At 44.1% G+C, this 17,285-nt stretch overlaps 1 protein-coding gene across 1 annotated transcript in view; it reads left to right on the forward strand.

The window, feature by feature from the left end:
- The window catches only part of morc2 (MORC family CW-type zinc finger 2), a 74,588-nt gene extending 64,764 nt beyond the window's left edge, over positions 1-9,824 (forward strand). Inside the window, exons 24-26 of the mRNA XM_085961379.1 lie at positions 551-644; positions 3,868-4,056; positions 9,556-9,824. Coding sequence (XP_085817505.1) covers positions 551-644; positions 3,868-4,056; positions 9,556-9,624 — 352 coding nt within the window. The 3' untranslated portion in view covers positions 9,625-9,824. The remainder of the gene's footprint in view (positions 1-550; positions 645-3,867; positions 4,057-9,555) is intronic.
- Positions 9,825-17,285: the final 7,461 nt, after the last annotated feature.

Genomic DNA, 17,285 nt, shown 5'->3' on the forward strand with positions numbered 1-17,285 from the left:
CGCATGGGAACACCACCACCTCCAAGTCACACACCATCCTGACTTGGAAATATATCGCCGCTCCGTCATTGTCACTGGATCAAAATCCTGGAACTCCCTCCCTAACAGCACTGTGGGAGAACCTTCACCACACGGACTGCAGCGGTGCAAGGCGGTGGCTCACCGCCACCACCACCTTCTTGAGGGCAATTCGGGTTGGGCAATAAATGCTGGCCTTGCCAGTGACGCCCACTTGAATGCCAAACTCTTCACATCCCAAGGATTGAACCTTGGTCTTGTGGGTCATTATTGCACTACACAGTGCATTTATCCACCGAGTCTCCGGGAACACTCCCATCACACTTCTAAGTTAAATGTTTGTGGCTGCTTGTCTCCAGTTCATGGATTGGTACCTAATACACACAGCCATGTAGCCTGGCATTTGCTATTGCTATGCTTTTATTCTCTTGAGATGAGGTGTTGCACCAATCTGTTCTCAATTTTATTTATAGTATTTTAAGAGTGGATATGGTTTAATTTAAATTATTTTTCTCTCTTCCCTTCTGTTTAGAAACGCTTTGCGGTATTTTCTGCCACCAAATTACAGGATAACAAAGGAGGAGCTGAGTTCAATGACTCCAGAAGAGCTGGCTTCATTCCCTCTGGTAAGTTTTAGCACAAAAGTGCAAAACATTTACTTCATAGCTCCCTATTTTTTTTCCCCCCCCAAGTGTCTGTGTTTCACATGTTCTATGATTTGTATGTGCTGGTGGGGCATTTGGCAGATGCTAAAGACTTGCTTCCATGCCTCCTCTAGTGTTGCTGTACAAACCAGCTGGCTGGTAGGATTTGCACAAGAGTTATCTTGGCTAAGTTGGTCGCACTCTTTCCTGTGGGTTCAAACCCCACTCTAGGATTTGAGCACAGAAACTTGGCTCCTACTTTAGTGCAGTACTGGGGTATTGTCTTTTGGTTGAGACAGTAAATCAAAGCCTTGTTTTGGTGGTTCAGGTGGATGGAGAAGATCCCATGGCACTATTTGAAGAAAAGTAAAGGAGTTCAACCAACACCTGCCAAAGTGAAACAGATTAACCGGACATTCATCTCATTTACCATTTGTGGGACCCTGTTGTAAATTGCCTGCTGCATTTGCTGATCATAATGGCTGCACTTCAACAATAATTCATTGGTTATGAAGCACTTCATTGGATGCAGGAAGGTGCTATAGAAATGCACATCCCTTTTTTTTTTCCAAATGGCTGACTTTCCGTACCGCCTCACCAACCCCCTTTCATCTCCCATCTTTTGGGGAAGTCTGTTTTCTTGAATTGGTACCTTCACAGTAAAGCGCTTTGGGACGTCCAGTGGTCGTGAAAGGTGCTATATAAATGCAAGTCTGTCTTCTTTCTCATTGAGATTGAAAACTCAGTATGTGGAGAATTGCAGGGTTAAATTTCCTATCTTGTATCCCAGCGTTCTGTGACACATTGTCAGGATTGCTGCTGTGCTTCAGATCATTTGTTTTAATATATATAAATAAATATATAAATCCACAGATGTAGGCAGTCCTTGGCAGGGAGAATTGCAAGGCAATAGTAAACGGTCATTACTTTCCACGCGGCAAGTTGTTGATCTAAACCGGCGTGCTGGGGGAGGGTTGAGCAAAGTTGGGTGTTTCCTTCCTCTGGTACTCGGAATCTAAAGAGGAAAACGGACTAATGCAGGCTACAAGAACACCATTGAGGTTAGACTGGATATGGATTGTCGGCTGTAGGCCAGGGAATCATGCTTACTTGTGTGACGGAGAGTGGTGACTTACTGTGCCTGCTTGGAATCCCTACATAAGAAATAAGAGCAGGAGTAGGCCATTCGGCCCAGCAAGCCTGCTCCGCCATTTAATAAGATCATGGCTGATCTTCGACCTCAACTCCACTTTCCTGCACTATCCCCATAGCCCTCGATTCCCTTAATATCCAAAAATCTATCGACCTCTGTCTTGAATATACTCAACGACTGAGCCTCCACAGCCCTCTGGGGTAGGGAATTCCAAAGATTCACCACCCTCTGAGTGAAGACATTTCTCCTCATCTCAGTCCTAAATGGCCGACCCCTTATTCTGAGACTGTGACCCCTGGTTCTAGACTCCCCAGCCAAGGGAAACATCCTCCCTGCATCTACCCTGTCAAGCCCTGTAAGAATTTTGTATGTTTCAATGAGATCACCTCTCATTCTTCTAAACTCTAGAGAATATAGGCCTAGTCTACTCAATCTCTCCTCGTAGGACAATCCCCGCATCCCAGGAATCAGTCTGGTGAACCTTTGTTGCACTCCCTCTATGGCAAGTTTATCCTTCCTTAGGTCAGGAGACCAAACCTGTACACAATACTCCAGGTGTGGTCTCACCAGGGCCCTATATAATTGCAGTAAGACGTCTTTACTCTTATACTCAAATCCTCTTGTAATAAAGGCCCACATACCATTTGCTTTCCTAATTGCTTGCTGTACCTGCATGTTAACTTTCAGTGATTTGTGTACAAGGACACCCAGGTCCTGCTGAACACCAACATTTCCCAATCTCTCTCCATTTAAAAAATACTCTGCTTTTCTATTTTTCCTACCAAAGTGGATAATTTCACATGTCTCCACATTATGTTCCATTTGCCATGTTCTTGCCTGTCTATATCCCTTTGAACCCTCTTTGCATCCTCCTAACAACTTACATTCCCACCCAGTTTTGTATCATCAGCAAACTTGGATATATTACATTTGTTCCTTCATCCAAATCATGGATATAGATTGTGAATAGCTGAGGCCCAAGCACTGATCCTTGCGGTACCCCACTAGTTACAGCCTGCCAACCCGAAAATGACCCGTTCATTCCTACTGTTTTCTGTCCGTTAACCAATCCTCAATCCATGCTAGTATATTACCCCCAATCCCATGAGCCCTAATTTTGTTTAATAACCTCTTGTATGGCACCTTATTGAATGTCTTCTGAAAATCAAAATACACCACATGGTTCCCCCTTGTCTATTCTGCTCGTTACAACCTCAAAAAATTCTAACAGATTTGTCAAATATGATTTCCCTTTCATAAATCCGCGTTGACTCTGCCCAATCCTATTATTATTTTCTAAGTGTCCTGTTACCACGTCCTTAATAATAGATTCTAGCATTTTCCCTACTACTGATGTCAGGCTAACTGGTCTGTAGTTCCCCGTTTTCTCTCTCCCTCCTTTCTTAAATAGTGGGGTTACATTTGCTACCTCCCAATCCACGGGAACTGTTCTGGAATCTATGCAATTTTGGAAGATGACAACCTTTCAGTGACGAAAATCTGTACATTGCTTATCTACCTTCCGAGGTAAAGGAGGTTGTTGGAAGAAAGGCTTCATTTATATAGCGCCTTACACAACCTCAGGGCGTCCCATAGTGCTTTGCAGTCAATTAAGTAGTTTTGAAGCCAATTTACGCAAGTTCCCATAAATGGCAATGTGTTGTTGACCAGATAATCTGTTTTAGTGATGTTGGTTGAGGGATAAATATTGGCCAGGACACCGGGGATAACTCCCCTGCTCTTCTTCGAAATAGTGCCATGGGATCTTTTACATCCACCCGAGGTTTAACGTCTCATCCGAAAGACGGCACCTCTGACAGTGCAGCACTCCCTCAGTACTTCACTGAAGTGTCGGCCTAGATTTTGTGCTCCGGCCTCTGGAGTGAAACTTGAACCCACAACCTTCTGACGCGCAGGCGAGAGTGCTACCCACTTAGCCGCTGGGACTTTACCCATCCCTGGGGCAGGTCTTGGATGGGTAAAATCCCAGATCCATTAAAGCCGCTTTCCTGTAATTGTTATCCTGAATTATTTTTTTTTGCGCGAAAACAGAAAGATTATTTTGAACAGTACGAGGAGGGCCTGAAGAACCTCTGCACTGCCTACCAGACCCGGGCTGAGGAGCGTGTCCGAGCAACTGAGAAAAAACTGCAACAGAATGATGCAGAGTTGACGGATGCGCAGGAAAAGCTCTGTAAACTGCGGAATAACATAGTAGAGCTGTTGCGGAAAGTTCAAGAGGTAACGCTGCTTGCTGAATGAGTGACTGTTCAGGGTTATGGATAGACTGTTCTAGCTGATTGAACAAGGGAAACTCACTTAAAGCTGTGCTGCCCTTGGGAAGTGGTTTTGAATCCAGACTAGACTGAGCTTCAGGGTGTCTCTATCTACTGAATATTAAAATGAAACCTGGAATTGAACACTAATTAGAAGTAGGTAATCTCACTGAGGCCCCAAGGATAACTGGTGTAGCCAATGGAAATGTCACACTGAGGAGTTCTGCTAAGGTATGGGTTAAAGCATTTGTTGGAATAAAATGGAGAAAGCTTTACTGGGAATCTAATTCCTGCTGTAACTGACTTGGGAACACTTGTTGCTGACACTGGGTGTAAAATTGGAGAACGTTCCATTCAGCAGCAACAACTTGCATTTATATAGCGTCTTTAATATGGAAAAACATCCCAAAGCGTAATTGGAGAAAAGAAAGTTTAGAAGAGGTACCTAAAAGCTTGGTCAAAGAGGTGGGTTTTACGAATGGTCTTCAAGGTGGTGGGGGGTTAAGATGCGGCAAGGTTTAGGGAGGAAATTCCATAGCGTAGGACCTAGGTGGCTGAAGACACTGGCGGGGTGGGGGGGCGATGCACAGAGGCTGGAGTCGGAAGGACATAAAGTTAGGACTAGGAAGCCGGTTCTGTTAAAGGAGTATGAGCAGCTAGGGGTCAAATTAAAAAAACAGAACCTCAAGGGTAATAATCTCTGGATTATTACCTGAGCCACGAGCGAATTTGGCTAGGACAAATAAAATTAGAGAGTTAAATGCGTGGCTCAAAGACTGGTGTGGGAGAAATGGGTTTTGCTTCCTGGGACACTGGCGCACCAGTACTGGGGCAGGAGGGAGCTGTTCCGTTGGGACGGGCTTCACTTGGCCAGTGCTGGGACTAGAGCCCTGGCGGATCATATAACTAGGGCTGTAGAGAGGGCTTTAAACTAACTAGTGGGGGGGAGGTTCCTAGAGAGCAAATAATAAAAATGACAACAGAGAAGGTCATAGACTTAGGTAGCAGTGGGGAAATTAAAAACCAGAGCGTGTCAGGAAGGGGCAGAAGGTATGGAGTAAAAGGTAAAGTAATAAAAAGGGCAAAAGCAGGAACTAAGTGTCACAAAACATCTTTGAAAGTTCTCGATCTGAATGCACGTAGCATTCGTAACAAAATAGACGAGTTAATGGCACAAATAACTACATATGGGTATGATCTTGTGGCCATTACAGAAACATGGCTGCAGGGTGACAATGCCTGGGAATTAAACATACCAGGTTATTTAACGATCAGGAAGGAAGGGGAGGTGGGGTGGCTATGTTAATAAAGGAAGGAATCACTGTAATACAGAGAAATGATATTGGGTCAAAAGATCAGGATAATGAAACAGTTTGGGTGGAGGTAAGGAATAATAAGGGGAAAAAAACACTAGTGGGCGTAGTCTATAGGCCTCCGAACAGTTGCAACTCTGTCGGACGGAGTATCAATCAGGAAATAGTTGAGGCTTGTAATAAGCGAACATCTATAATTATGGGGGATTGTAACTATCATATTAATTGGACAAATCAAATTGGGCAGGGCTGCCTTGAGGATGAGTTCATTGAGTGTATTAGGGATGGGTTTCTTGAGCAGTATGTAACTGAACCGACCAGGGGGCAAGCAACCTTAGATCTGGCCCTGTGTAACGAGACAGGATTAATTAAAAATGTCCTAGTAAAGGATCCCCTTGGAATGAGTGACCATAACATGGTTGAATTCCATATTCAATTAGAGGGTGAGAAGGTTGGATCTCAAACAAGCGTGCTAAGCTTGAATAAAGGAGACTATGAAGGTATGAGAGTGGAATTGAGTAGAGTGGATTGGGAAAATAGATTAAAGGGTAAGACGATACATCATCAGTGGTGTACATTTAAGGAGTTATTTTACAACTTCCAAAAAAAATATATTCCACTGAGAAGAAAAGGGTGTAAAAGAAAAGACAGCCATCCGTGGCTAAGTAAAGAAATTAAGGATAGTATTCGACTAAAAACAAGGGCATATAAGGTAGCCAAATCTAGTGGGAGGATAGAGGATTGGGAAAACTTTAAAAGACAGCAAAAAAATAACAAAAAGATTGATTAAGAAAGGGAAGATAGATTATGAAAGTAAATTAGCAAAAAATATAAAAACAGATAGAGTTTTTATAGTTATATAAAAAGAAAAAGGGTGGCTAAAGTAAATGTTGGTCCCTTAGAGGATGAGACTGGGAAATTAATGGTGGGAAATATGGAGATGGCAAAAACACTGAATATTTTGTATCAGTCTTTACAGTAGAGGACACTAAGAATATCCCAACACTGGACAAACAGGGGGCTAAAGGGGGGGAGGAGCTAAACATGATCAAAATCACTAAGGAAGTGGTACTCGGTAAAATAATGGGACTCAAGGCGGATAAATCACCTGGACCTGATGGCTTACATCCTAGGGTCTTGAGGGAAGTGGCGGTAGGGATTGTGGATGCATTAGTAATAATTTTCCAAAACTCCCTGGACTCGGCAAAGGTCCCGGCAGACTGGAAAACTGCTAATGTAACACCCTTATTTAAGAAGGGCAGTAGACAGAAGGCTGGAAACTATAGACCGGTTAGCCTAACATCTGTGGTAGGTAAAATTTTGGAGTCCATTATTAAGGAGACAGTAACAGGACATTTGGATAATCATAATTTAATGGGACAAAGTCAGCATGGTTTTATGAAGGGGAAGTCATGTTTGACAAATTTGCTGGAGTTCTTTGAGGAAGTAACATATAGGGAGGATAAAGGGGAACCAGTGGACGTAGTGTATTTAGACTTCCAAAAGGCATTTGACAAGGTGCCACACAAAAGATTATTGCTTAAGATAAAAAAATCACAGGATTGGGGGTAATATTCTGGCATGGATAGAGGATTGGCTATTTAACAGAAGGCAGAGAGTTGGGATAAATGGTTCATTCTCAGACTGGCAATCAGTAACTAGTGGTGTTCCGCAGGGGTCAGTGCTGGGTCCCCAACTCTTTACAATCTATATTAACGATTTGGAGGAGGGGACCGAGTGTAACATATCAAAGTTTGCAGATGATACTAAGATGGGAGGGAAAGTAGTGAGTGAGGAGGACATAAAAAACCTGCAAGGGGACATAGACAGGCTAAGTAAGTGGGCAGAGATTTGGCAGATGGAATACAATACTGGAAAGTGTGAGGTTATGCACTTTGGCAGGAAAAATCGTAGAGCAAATTATTACCTTAATGGCAAGAAAGTGGAAAGTACTGAAGTACAAAGGGATCTGGGGGATCCTGGTGCATGAAACTCAAAAGGTTAGTATGCAGGTGCAGCAAGTGATTAAGAAGGCCAATGGAATGTTGGCTTTCATTGCTAGGGGGATAGAATATAAAAATAGGGAGGTATTGCTTCAGTTGTACAAGGTATTGGTGAGATCGCACCTGGAATACTGCATACAGTTTTGGTGTCCATACTTAAGAAAAGACATACTTGCTCTCGAGTCAGTACAAAGAAGGCTCACTCGGTTAATCCCGGGGATGAGGGGATGGACATATGAGGAGAGGTTGAGTAGATTGGGACTCTACTCATTGGAGTTCAGAAGAATGAGAGGCGATCTTATTGAAACATACAAGATTGTGAAGGGGTTGGATCGGGTGGATGCGGGGAGGATGTTCCCGATGATGGGTGAAACTAGAACTAGGGGGCATAGTCTTAGAATAAGGGGCTGCTCTTTCAAAACTGAGATGAGGAGGAACTACTTCACTCAGGGTGGTAGGTCCATGGAATATGCTGCCCCAAAAAGCTGTAGAAGCTACATCATTACATAAATTTAAAACAGAAATAGACAGTTTCCTAGAAGTAAAGGGAATTAAGGGTTACAGGGGGCGGGCAGGAATTTGGACATGAGTCTAGGTTCGGATCGGACATGGCCCTGTGGGTAGCGGAGCGGGCCCAGGGGCTGTGTAGCCTGATCCTACTCTTATTTCGTGTGTCTAATTCTGTTAGATTCAGGAGATGGTTCTGTGATAGTGGATTGGCGGTTAGGATCAGATCAGCCATGATCTTATTGAATGGCGGAGCAGGCTCGAGGGGCCGATTGGCCTACTCCTCCTATTTCTTATGTTCTTAAGTTCTTGAGGGATGGAGGGAGGTTGTAGGGCTGGAGGAGGTTAGTGTTAGGAAGGTGGAGGCCATGAATGGGTTTGAGCACCAGGATGTGAATTTTAACTTTGAGGCATTGGGTGAGCGGGACTTGGTACGGGTTAAGATACGGGCAGCCGGGTGGTTGGATGGAGGGTGGCGGCTGGGAGGCCAGCCAGGAGAACAATGGAATAGTTGAGCGGAGGTGATAAAGGCATGTATTGGGGTTTCCGCAGCAGATGGGCTGAGAGTTAGAGCTGGGTCTCATCAGTGTACATGTGGAAGCTGACCCCATGTCTTCAGATGATGTCACCAAGGGATAGTGTGAGGAAGAGGAGACGGCCATTCCCCAGCACACTCATCACTCATCTCAAGTACAAAAGTTCATCACAGAAATTATAGCACAGAAGGAAGCCATTTGGCCCATTGTGTCTATGCCAGAGCTATCTATAAGGAAAGAAAGCTGAAAGCTTTGATCCTTGTCACATCAGACACCGTGCAAAATCATTGCAATACCAAAAGATCGTTAATCTTGCACAAATGCATCAAAAATACTTCACCTCCAATCCCCCCCTGTAGCCAATAAACTGGAGGAGCCAGGAAATGTTCAGGTGTGATTCTCCCCTCCAGTTTCCTCACCCTCATTTGGGGAGCTGACAAGCAGTGGATCCCTCTCACCACAGCTCAGGAGCTGTGTCATGGGACTAAAACCTGTTGCATTCCATGATGGCATAGGATGTAAATGCTCAATGCCTCTGTACAACCCTCGAGGCAAGAGCTTTATGAAAACGAGCAATTTGAAAAGCCCTTTGCATTGCAAACTTCGGTAATCATTGAACACTCTGTCCTGAAGGAAGTTGGGACCCAGCTAACGCACACAAATCGGGAAATGTGCTGTTGAAAGTCGGTTTGGAGTTTGTTCTCTCTAGCTCAGCTGGTAAAGACATGCACCAACTGAACCATGGAGAACAGAAGGTAGTCAATCCCAGGTCAGTGATCCCAGCTGAGGTACCACAATTGGCCTAATTGCCCCTGGGATAAGGGAGGAGAAAGTCTGCCGGTGTTCCCATCCTCGAGTGCCATCCAGTGACCTGCAGTGGAAAGTGCACCTGCGTGAACAGCACTGGACTTGGCTGTGTTAATCCTGGGTTGGCTGAGGCTTCCAGCACTCGCTGTCCAGGGTCACGCACGAAGACTGCGCACTTGAGTAAGATACTAGAGCACTGCAGGAGAGGAGAAAACTACACAACAAATTATATTTGCTTACACTGTGAGAAGGCACTGAATAATTGTAATTATCGTTCATTGTTTGCTCGCTTTGGCAGGATATTGAAATTAATACAGATGATGAGCTGGATGCGTACATTGAGGAACTAATCACAAAAGTGGACTGACGTGTGGACGCTACTGTGCCTGCCACAGAGTGGATTGGAAAGTGTACCTGGCACACTGCTGCAAAGTGGACTAAAAAAAAAGTTAGCAGTGTTTTAGAAAAAAGTTACTTCATTTTGAGGTTTTAGCTTTAAAGTTTTACACCTTGTTCAATGGGCCTGGAATTTTGTATTATATTTATTAAAAATACAACTGTACCATTTTTGCCAGTCTGTCTTGTGTGCATATCTTGCCAGTGTTTATTCTCCCAGGAGTGTTCTAGATTATGTACACTGGCCTGCACTTGTCCCAGTATTGAAATTTCAGTGTTTGCCTTCTTGCACACCTGTCAATTGTTTCCTCCTCTGAAGGTGCTGACATGTCAAGTATGGTTCCATGAGTACAGCCAACCCTCCAGCACCTCCGCACATTCTTCATATGTGAGCCTTGATTGATGGTGACGGCCTATTCAACTGCATGGTGCATCACATCCAAGCTTGATCTTGCCCTCAAATGACATGCACTTTGCAATAGGGGTCAGTGGATCAGGATCAGGAGCCCTGGCTGATATGCCTCTTGCAGCATACCAGCTTCAAGTCGCAGCTGAGCCACAGACTTGCTCTTGCATACTGTCTCCATCGCATCCCAAAGTACTTCATTTGAAGGGCTGTGGCAGTTGTTTAGGCAAATTTGGCAGCCTTTTTGCATAGAATCATAGAATGGTTACAGCACCGAAGGAGGCCCATTGAGCCTGTGCCGGCTCTCTGCAAGAGCACTTCAGCTAGTCCCACTCCCCGTAGCCCTGCAAATTTTTTCCCCTAGGGCACTTATCTAATTCCATTTTGAAAGCCACGATTGAGTCTGCCTCCACCATCCTTTCGGGCCTTCCTCTTGTCGCCTTTGGTTCTTTTGCCAATCGCCTTGAATCTGTGTCCCCTCGATCTCGCCATTTCCGCCAATGGGAACAGTTTCTATCTACTGTCTAGATCCCTCATGATTTTGAATACCTCTATCAAATCTCCTCTCAACCTTCTCTGCTCTAAGGAGAACAGCTCCAGCTTCTCTAGTCTATCCACGTAACTGAAGTCCCTCATCCCCGGAATCATTCTCGTAGATCTTTTCTGTACCTTCACATCCTTCCTAAAGTGCGGTGCCCAGAATTGGACACAATACTCCAGTTGAGGACGAACCTGTGTTTTATAAAGGTTCATCATAACTTCCTTGCTTTTGTACTCTATTTATGAAGCCCAGTATCCTGTATGCTTTTTTTTTTAACCGCTTTCTCAACCTCCCCTGCTACCTTCAATGATTCCTGCACGTATACCCCCCGGTCTCTCTGTTCATGCACCCCCTTTAGGATTGTGCCCTTTAGTTTATATTGCCTCTCCTCGTTCTTCCTACCAAAATGTATCACTTCGCACTTTTCTGCGTTAAATGTCCGCCCATTTCACCAGCCTGTCTGTCTGATTGAAGTCTATCACTATCCTCACTGTTCACTATACCTCCAAGTTTTGTCTCATCTGCAAATTTTGAAATTGTGCCCTGTACTCCCACATCCAAGTCATTAATATATATCAAGAAAAGCAGTGGTTCTAGTACTGACCCCTGGGGAACACCACTGTATACCACCTTCCAGTTCAAAAAAACAACCGTTCAGCACTACTCTCTGTTTCCTGTCACTTATCCAATTTCATATCCATGCTGCCACTGTCCCTTTTATTCCATGGGCTTCAACTTTTCTGGCAAGCCTATTATGTGGCACTTTATCAAACGCCTTTTGGAAGTCCATATACACCACGTCAACTGCTTTGCCCTCATCAACCCTCTGTTAGCTCATCAAAAAACTCGATCAAGCATGTAGCAACAATTTGCAAACCACAGTGAGATGATTGGTGCAGTTTTAAAGAGTGTGCAGGGACAGAGATACCTGGGAGTTAATGAGCATAGGTCCCTGAAGGTGGCAGGACATATTGAGAGTGGTTAGCAAAGCATATGGGATTTTGGGTTTCATAAATAGAGGTATTGAGTACAAAAGTAGAGAAGTTATGTTGAATCTTTATAAAGCGCTGGTTAGGCCACAACTGGAGTATTGCATCCAGTTCTGGTCACCACACTTTAGGAAGGATGTGAAGGCCCTTGAGTGGGTGCAGAGGAGATTTACCAGAATGGTTCTGGGGATGGGGGATCTTCGTTACAAGGACCGGTTGGAGAAGCTGGATTTGTTTTCATTAGCAGAAAGGAGGTTGAGGGGTGACTTGATAGAGGTGTACAAGATTATGACGGGTTTGGATAGGCTAGATGGGGAAAGGCTGTTCCCACTAGTTGATTGTACAAGAACTAGGGGACACAGATTTTAGATTTTGGGCAAGAGATACAGGGGGCATGTGAGGGAAAAACTTTTACGCAGCGAGTGGGGAGGATCTGGAACTTGCTGCTAACGAAAGTGGTGGAAGCGGAGACAATGTTTTCAAGGGGAGACTGGATAGGCACTTGAGGGAAATAAACTTGCAGGGCTACAGGGATAGAGCGGGGGAATGGGACTGACTGGATTGCTCTACAGAGAGCCAGCACGGACTTGATGAGCTGAATGGCCTCCTGTGCCGTTCTGACTACGAATGAATATTTAGTCTGTTTTTGGTGGTGGTTGAGGGTGGTATATGGTCAGGATCAGAAAGACCACTACGTTAAGCAGACTGTGTTTTAATTTAAGACTTCCATCCAAAACATAGCACCTCCAATAGTCCACTGTCTCAGGGTTGAAGTGTCAATCTTGATTACGTGCTCAGTCAAATGCGGTCTTGAACCCACAACTTTCTAACTCAGAACTGAGAGTAGTTCAACACAGAGTGCAGATTAAAGCTGGAGCTTCCCTCTTTGTGGTGTTATCCTCTGGCATCACTTCTCTACTGTTTCCCGCTTTAGTCCAGAAAGTTCGAAATTATGAATCTTAATTTTTTTATTCATGCACAATTGGGGTTTTGGTTTAAGATGATTAAAATCCCATCACACTGCACTATGAATTGTTAAAGGATGTGTGGGGGGTTCATGCCTGCAAATCTGCATGCAGTTGAGCTTGGTTATAAAACAATCTGGACAAGCCACTTCCCTCACGGTGAGAGAAAAAGTGGGGGGAGGAATCACTCCAGGACTGTGCTCTCACTTCTCGCTGCCAGAGTAGAGGCCAGGAATCAGTTCACCTGTATTCTTCGTTAGCAGGTTGTAGCGACCAAGCACAGCTAAGGAGAAGTTGTCTCTGCATGAGGGACAGTCACCCGCATGCAAATATTCAAGTCTGGAATGCTATGAATAATACTGCACAAGTAGATTAAGCCCATTATACATTTAATAACTAGTGCTGATACAGTACCTTATGTAGTATGCAGCATTGTCTTTAAATCAACCATTAAAAAATGTCTAGAAATTCAAAAATAGTTTTCTTTACTGATTGCAAAGATGTCCTAACGCTAGAATAATCTACAAAATATATTTCAAAAGGAATGTTCATAGCTTATGCATTGAAAAAAATGGGTTTCATTGAACATCTTTTTAGATTTACAAGGTGGGGTTAACCTGGCCAATTGGAAATCTCTGGAATCATGACTGAATCCACTTTAAGCAGATAGTCATCTTTTGGAGGGAAGAGTCTTAAATAGTGAGTTTTGCCAATTTCGGTACCCATTGCTAATCCCATTTAAACCACGAGGATGACTGATTATAAGAACTGGAAACTTCTCATCAGTGCAGCAGGAACTGACTCTTGAGGTTGAGAAGACATTTTTCAAGCAGAGTAGGGGACTTCATCCTGCATCTAACCCTGCTAGTATCTGTGTTGGGTAGGTATGATAAGCTGAGGCAAAAATGTAAATTATTCAGTTCCCTAGCACCATTTGTATTTTGTATGTTTTGGACATCTCCCCCTCACTAAACCCCCCTCCCAGCCTCTTCAACAGTTTTGGTGTTTTCCCAAAGCAAGGGATTCCTTGGGGATCTTTACAACCCCAATCTTTCCACCTCGGCTGAGCTGAAACGGCTGCTATTGTAGGAGAAATACGATATAAATGATTGAGGTAGACTTCAAAATGTGTAGGTTTTTGTTTTAGTGCAAATAAACTGGCCCCTGCTCTGACTGAGTGAACAGCGCACCTGGTTGAACTGGTTTAATGTTGCATGGAGAAGGGCTAATTTATGACAACTTGTCGGAGTTTCACACTTGGATGGATCCTAATAGAAATACTCAATTAATGGATCAGACTGACCATTTTCAACAGCGCACCATAACCCAACAGCTGGACACTCAGAACTAGTTTGTGGGGTGGGGGGGTAGTAGAACAAAAAAACTTTGTTTCTAGTCAGGTATTCTTAACCAGCCATGGTTTTTTTTTAAGCTAATGCACTTTATCTTCTAAGTGCAGTTGGATAAGCCCAAGCACAACATTGTTTTTGTTAGATGTACCATGACTTTTTGGGGGGCCTGGCCTGAAGTAGCAGGTATATCACCAACTGATGCAAAGATAAGTGTTTGAGGTTGGTGTACAGCTCACCCTTTTATAGGAACAGGAGGAGGCCATTCAGCCCCTCGCGCCTGTTCTGCCATTCAATGAGATCATGGCTGATCTGTGACCTAACTCCATATACCCACCTTTGGCCCATATCCCTTAATACCTTTGGTTAACGGAAAGCTCTCAATCTCAGATTTTAAATTAACAATTGATCTAGCATCAATTGCCGTCTGCAGAAGAGAGTTCCAAACTTCTACCACCCTTGTGTAAAAGTGTTTCCTAATTTCACTCCTGAAAGGTCTGGCTCTCATTTTTAGACCATGCCCCATCGTCCTCAAATCCCCAGCCAGCGGAAATAGTTTCTCTCTATCTGTTCCCTTAATATCTTGAAAACTTCAATCAGATCACCCCTTAACCTTCTAAATTCTAGGGAATACATGGGTTTGATGTGCTGACAGAAGGACTCTTGACAGGGTGCCGAGGTTGATAGTGCAAGGAGGGTATGCTTAGCTCAAGAACAGCCTTGGGCAATGTTGGTATGATACACAACCAGGAAACACCCTATGAAAGACTAATGACCAGCGAGAGGGACGGTGCAGGCAAAGCTGCTTGAAACATAGAAGAAGGCCTTTCGGCCCCTCGAGCCTGTCCTGCCATTTAATGAGATCATGGCTGATCATCCAAATTCAGTACCCTGTCCCTGCTTTCTCCCCATATCCCTTGAGCCTTAAGAAATATATCTAACTCCTTCTTGAATATATTTAATAAGTTGGCCTCAACTGTCTTCTGTGGTAGAGAATTCCACAGGTTCACCACTCTCTGGGTGAAGAAATTCCTCATCTCAGTCCTAAATGGCTTACCCCTTATCCTTAGACTGTGACCCCTGGTTCTGGACTCCCCCGCCATCGGGAACATCCTTCCTGCATCTAGTCTGTCTCGTCCTGTTAGAATTTTATACGTTTTAATGAGATCCCCTCTCATTCTTCTAAACTCTAGCAAATATAAACTTAATCGACCCAATCTCTCTCCATACGTCATTCCTGCCATCCCAGGTATCAGTCTGGTGAATCTTCGCTGCACTCCCTCCATGGCAAGAACATTCCTTCCTCAGATAAGGCAACCAAAACTGCACACAATACTCAAGGTGTGGTCTTACCAAGGCCCTGTACAACTGCAGCAAGACATCCTTGCTCCTGTACACGAACCCTCTCACTATGAAGGCCAACACACCATTTGCCCGCTGCACCTGCATGCTTACCTTCAGCGACTGGTGCACAAGGACACCCAGGTCTTGTTGCACTTCCCCTTTTCCCAATCTATTGCCGTTCAGATAATAATCTGTCTTCCTGTTTTTGCCACCAAAGTGGATAACCTCGCATTTATCCACATTATACTGCATCTGCCATATCACCCAACCTGTCCAAATCATACTGGAGTTTCTCTACATCCTCCTCACAGCACACACGCCCACTCAGCTTTGTGTCGTCTGCAAACTTGGAGATATTACATCTAGTTTCCTCGTCTAGATCATGAATATATATTGTGAATAGCTGGGGTCCTAGCACCGATCCCTGCGGTACCCCACTAGTCACTGCCTGCCACTCGGAAAAAGACCCGTTTATTCCAACTCTTTGCTTCCTGTCTGCCAACCAGTTCTCTATCCAAGTCGGTACCTTACCCTTAATCCCATGTGCCTTAACTTTGCACGCCAATCTCTTATGCGGGACCTTATCGAAAGCCTTCTGAAAGTCCAAATACACCACATCCACTGGTTCTCCCTTATCTATTCTACCAATTACATCCTCAAAAAATGCCAGAAGATTAGTCAAGCATGATTTATCTTTTGTAAATCCATGTTGACTTTGTCCGATCCCGTCACTGTTTTCCAAGTGCTCTGCTATTACATCTTTTATAATGGACGCTAGCATTTTCCCCACTACCGATGTCAGGTTTACCGGTCTATAATGCCCCATTTTCTCACTACCACCTTTTTTAAATAGTGGGGTTACATTAGCTACCCTCCAATCCATGGGAACTATTCCAGAGTCTAAAGAATTTTAGAAGATGACCAGCAATGCATCTACTATTTCTAGGGCCACTTCCTTAAGTACCCTAGGATGTAGATTCTCAGGCCCTGGGGATTTATCGGCCTTCAATCCAGTCAATTTCCCTACAAATACTGATTTCTTTCAGTTCCTCCCCTTCATCAGACCCTATGTTCCCCGACGTCTCTGGGAGGTTATTTGTGTCCTCCTTTGTGAAGACAGAACCAAACTATGTATTTAATTGGTCTGCCATTTCTTTGTTCCCCATTATAAATTCCCCTGATTCTGACTGCAAGGGACCTACGCTTGACTTCACCAATCTTTTTCTCTTCACATATCTATAGAAGCTTTTACAGTCAGTTTTTATGTTCCCTGCAAGCTTACTCTCATACTCTATTTTCCCCCTCTTAATTAATCCCTTTGTCCTCCTTTGCTGAATCCTAAACTGTTCCCAATCCTCATGTTTGCTGCTTTTTCTGGCCAATTTATATGTCCTCTCCTTGGATCTTATGCTATCCCTAATTTCCCTTGTTGGCCACGGTTGAGTCACCTTTGTTTTATTTTTATGCCAAACAGGGATGAACAAATTCTGTAGTTCATCCATGCGACCTTTAAATGTTTGCCATTGCCTATCCACCGTCAACCCTTTAAGTAACATTCCCCAATCCATCCTAGCCAACTCTTGCCTCATACCATCGTAGTTTCCTTTATTTAAATTCAGGACCCTAGTCTCTTGAGTCAACTACTTCACTCTCCATCTTAATGAGTAACAAGTGGACAGCTAGCAAAAGGAGAATGTGTGGCGATCATGCGGCATATACAGCCAACCTGATGATACCTTGCACTGTTTGTGGTGTGCATTAGGGGATAGTTGGGTACTGGCCTTCCTTTACCAGAATTGCTACTTAATATCTGTCTGTCAGCTGTGGCTCAGTGGATAGCACTCTCACCTCAGTCAGAAGGTTGTGGGTTCAAGTCCCACTGCAGAGACGTTAGCACACAGTCTAGACCGACACTAGTGCAGTACTGAGGGAGCGTTGTCAGAGGTGCCGGCTAGTAATATCCCACAGCACTATTTCGAAGAGCAGGGGAGTTATCCCTGGTGTCCTGGCCAAATCCCTCAACCAACATTAAAAAAAC

Source organism: Somniosus microcephalus, chromosome 19 (genome assembly GCF_052327205.1).
Source record: "Somniosus microcephalus isolate GS21.2 chromosome 19, FLI_Smic_1.0, whole genome shotgun sequence".
NCBI lineage: Eukaryota > Metazoa > Chordata > Chondrichthyes > Squaliformes > Somniosidae > Somniosus > Somniosus microcephalus.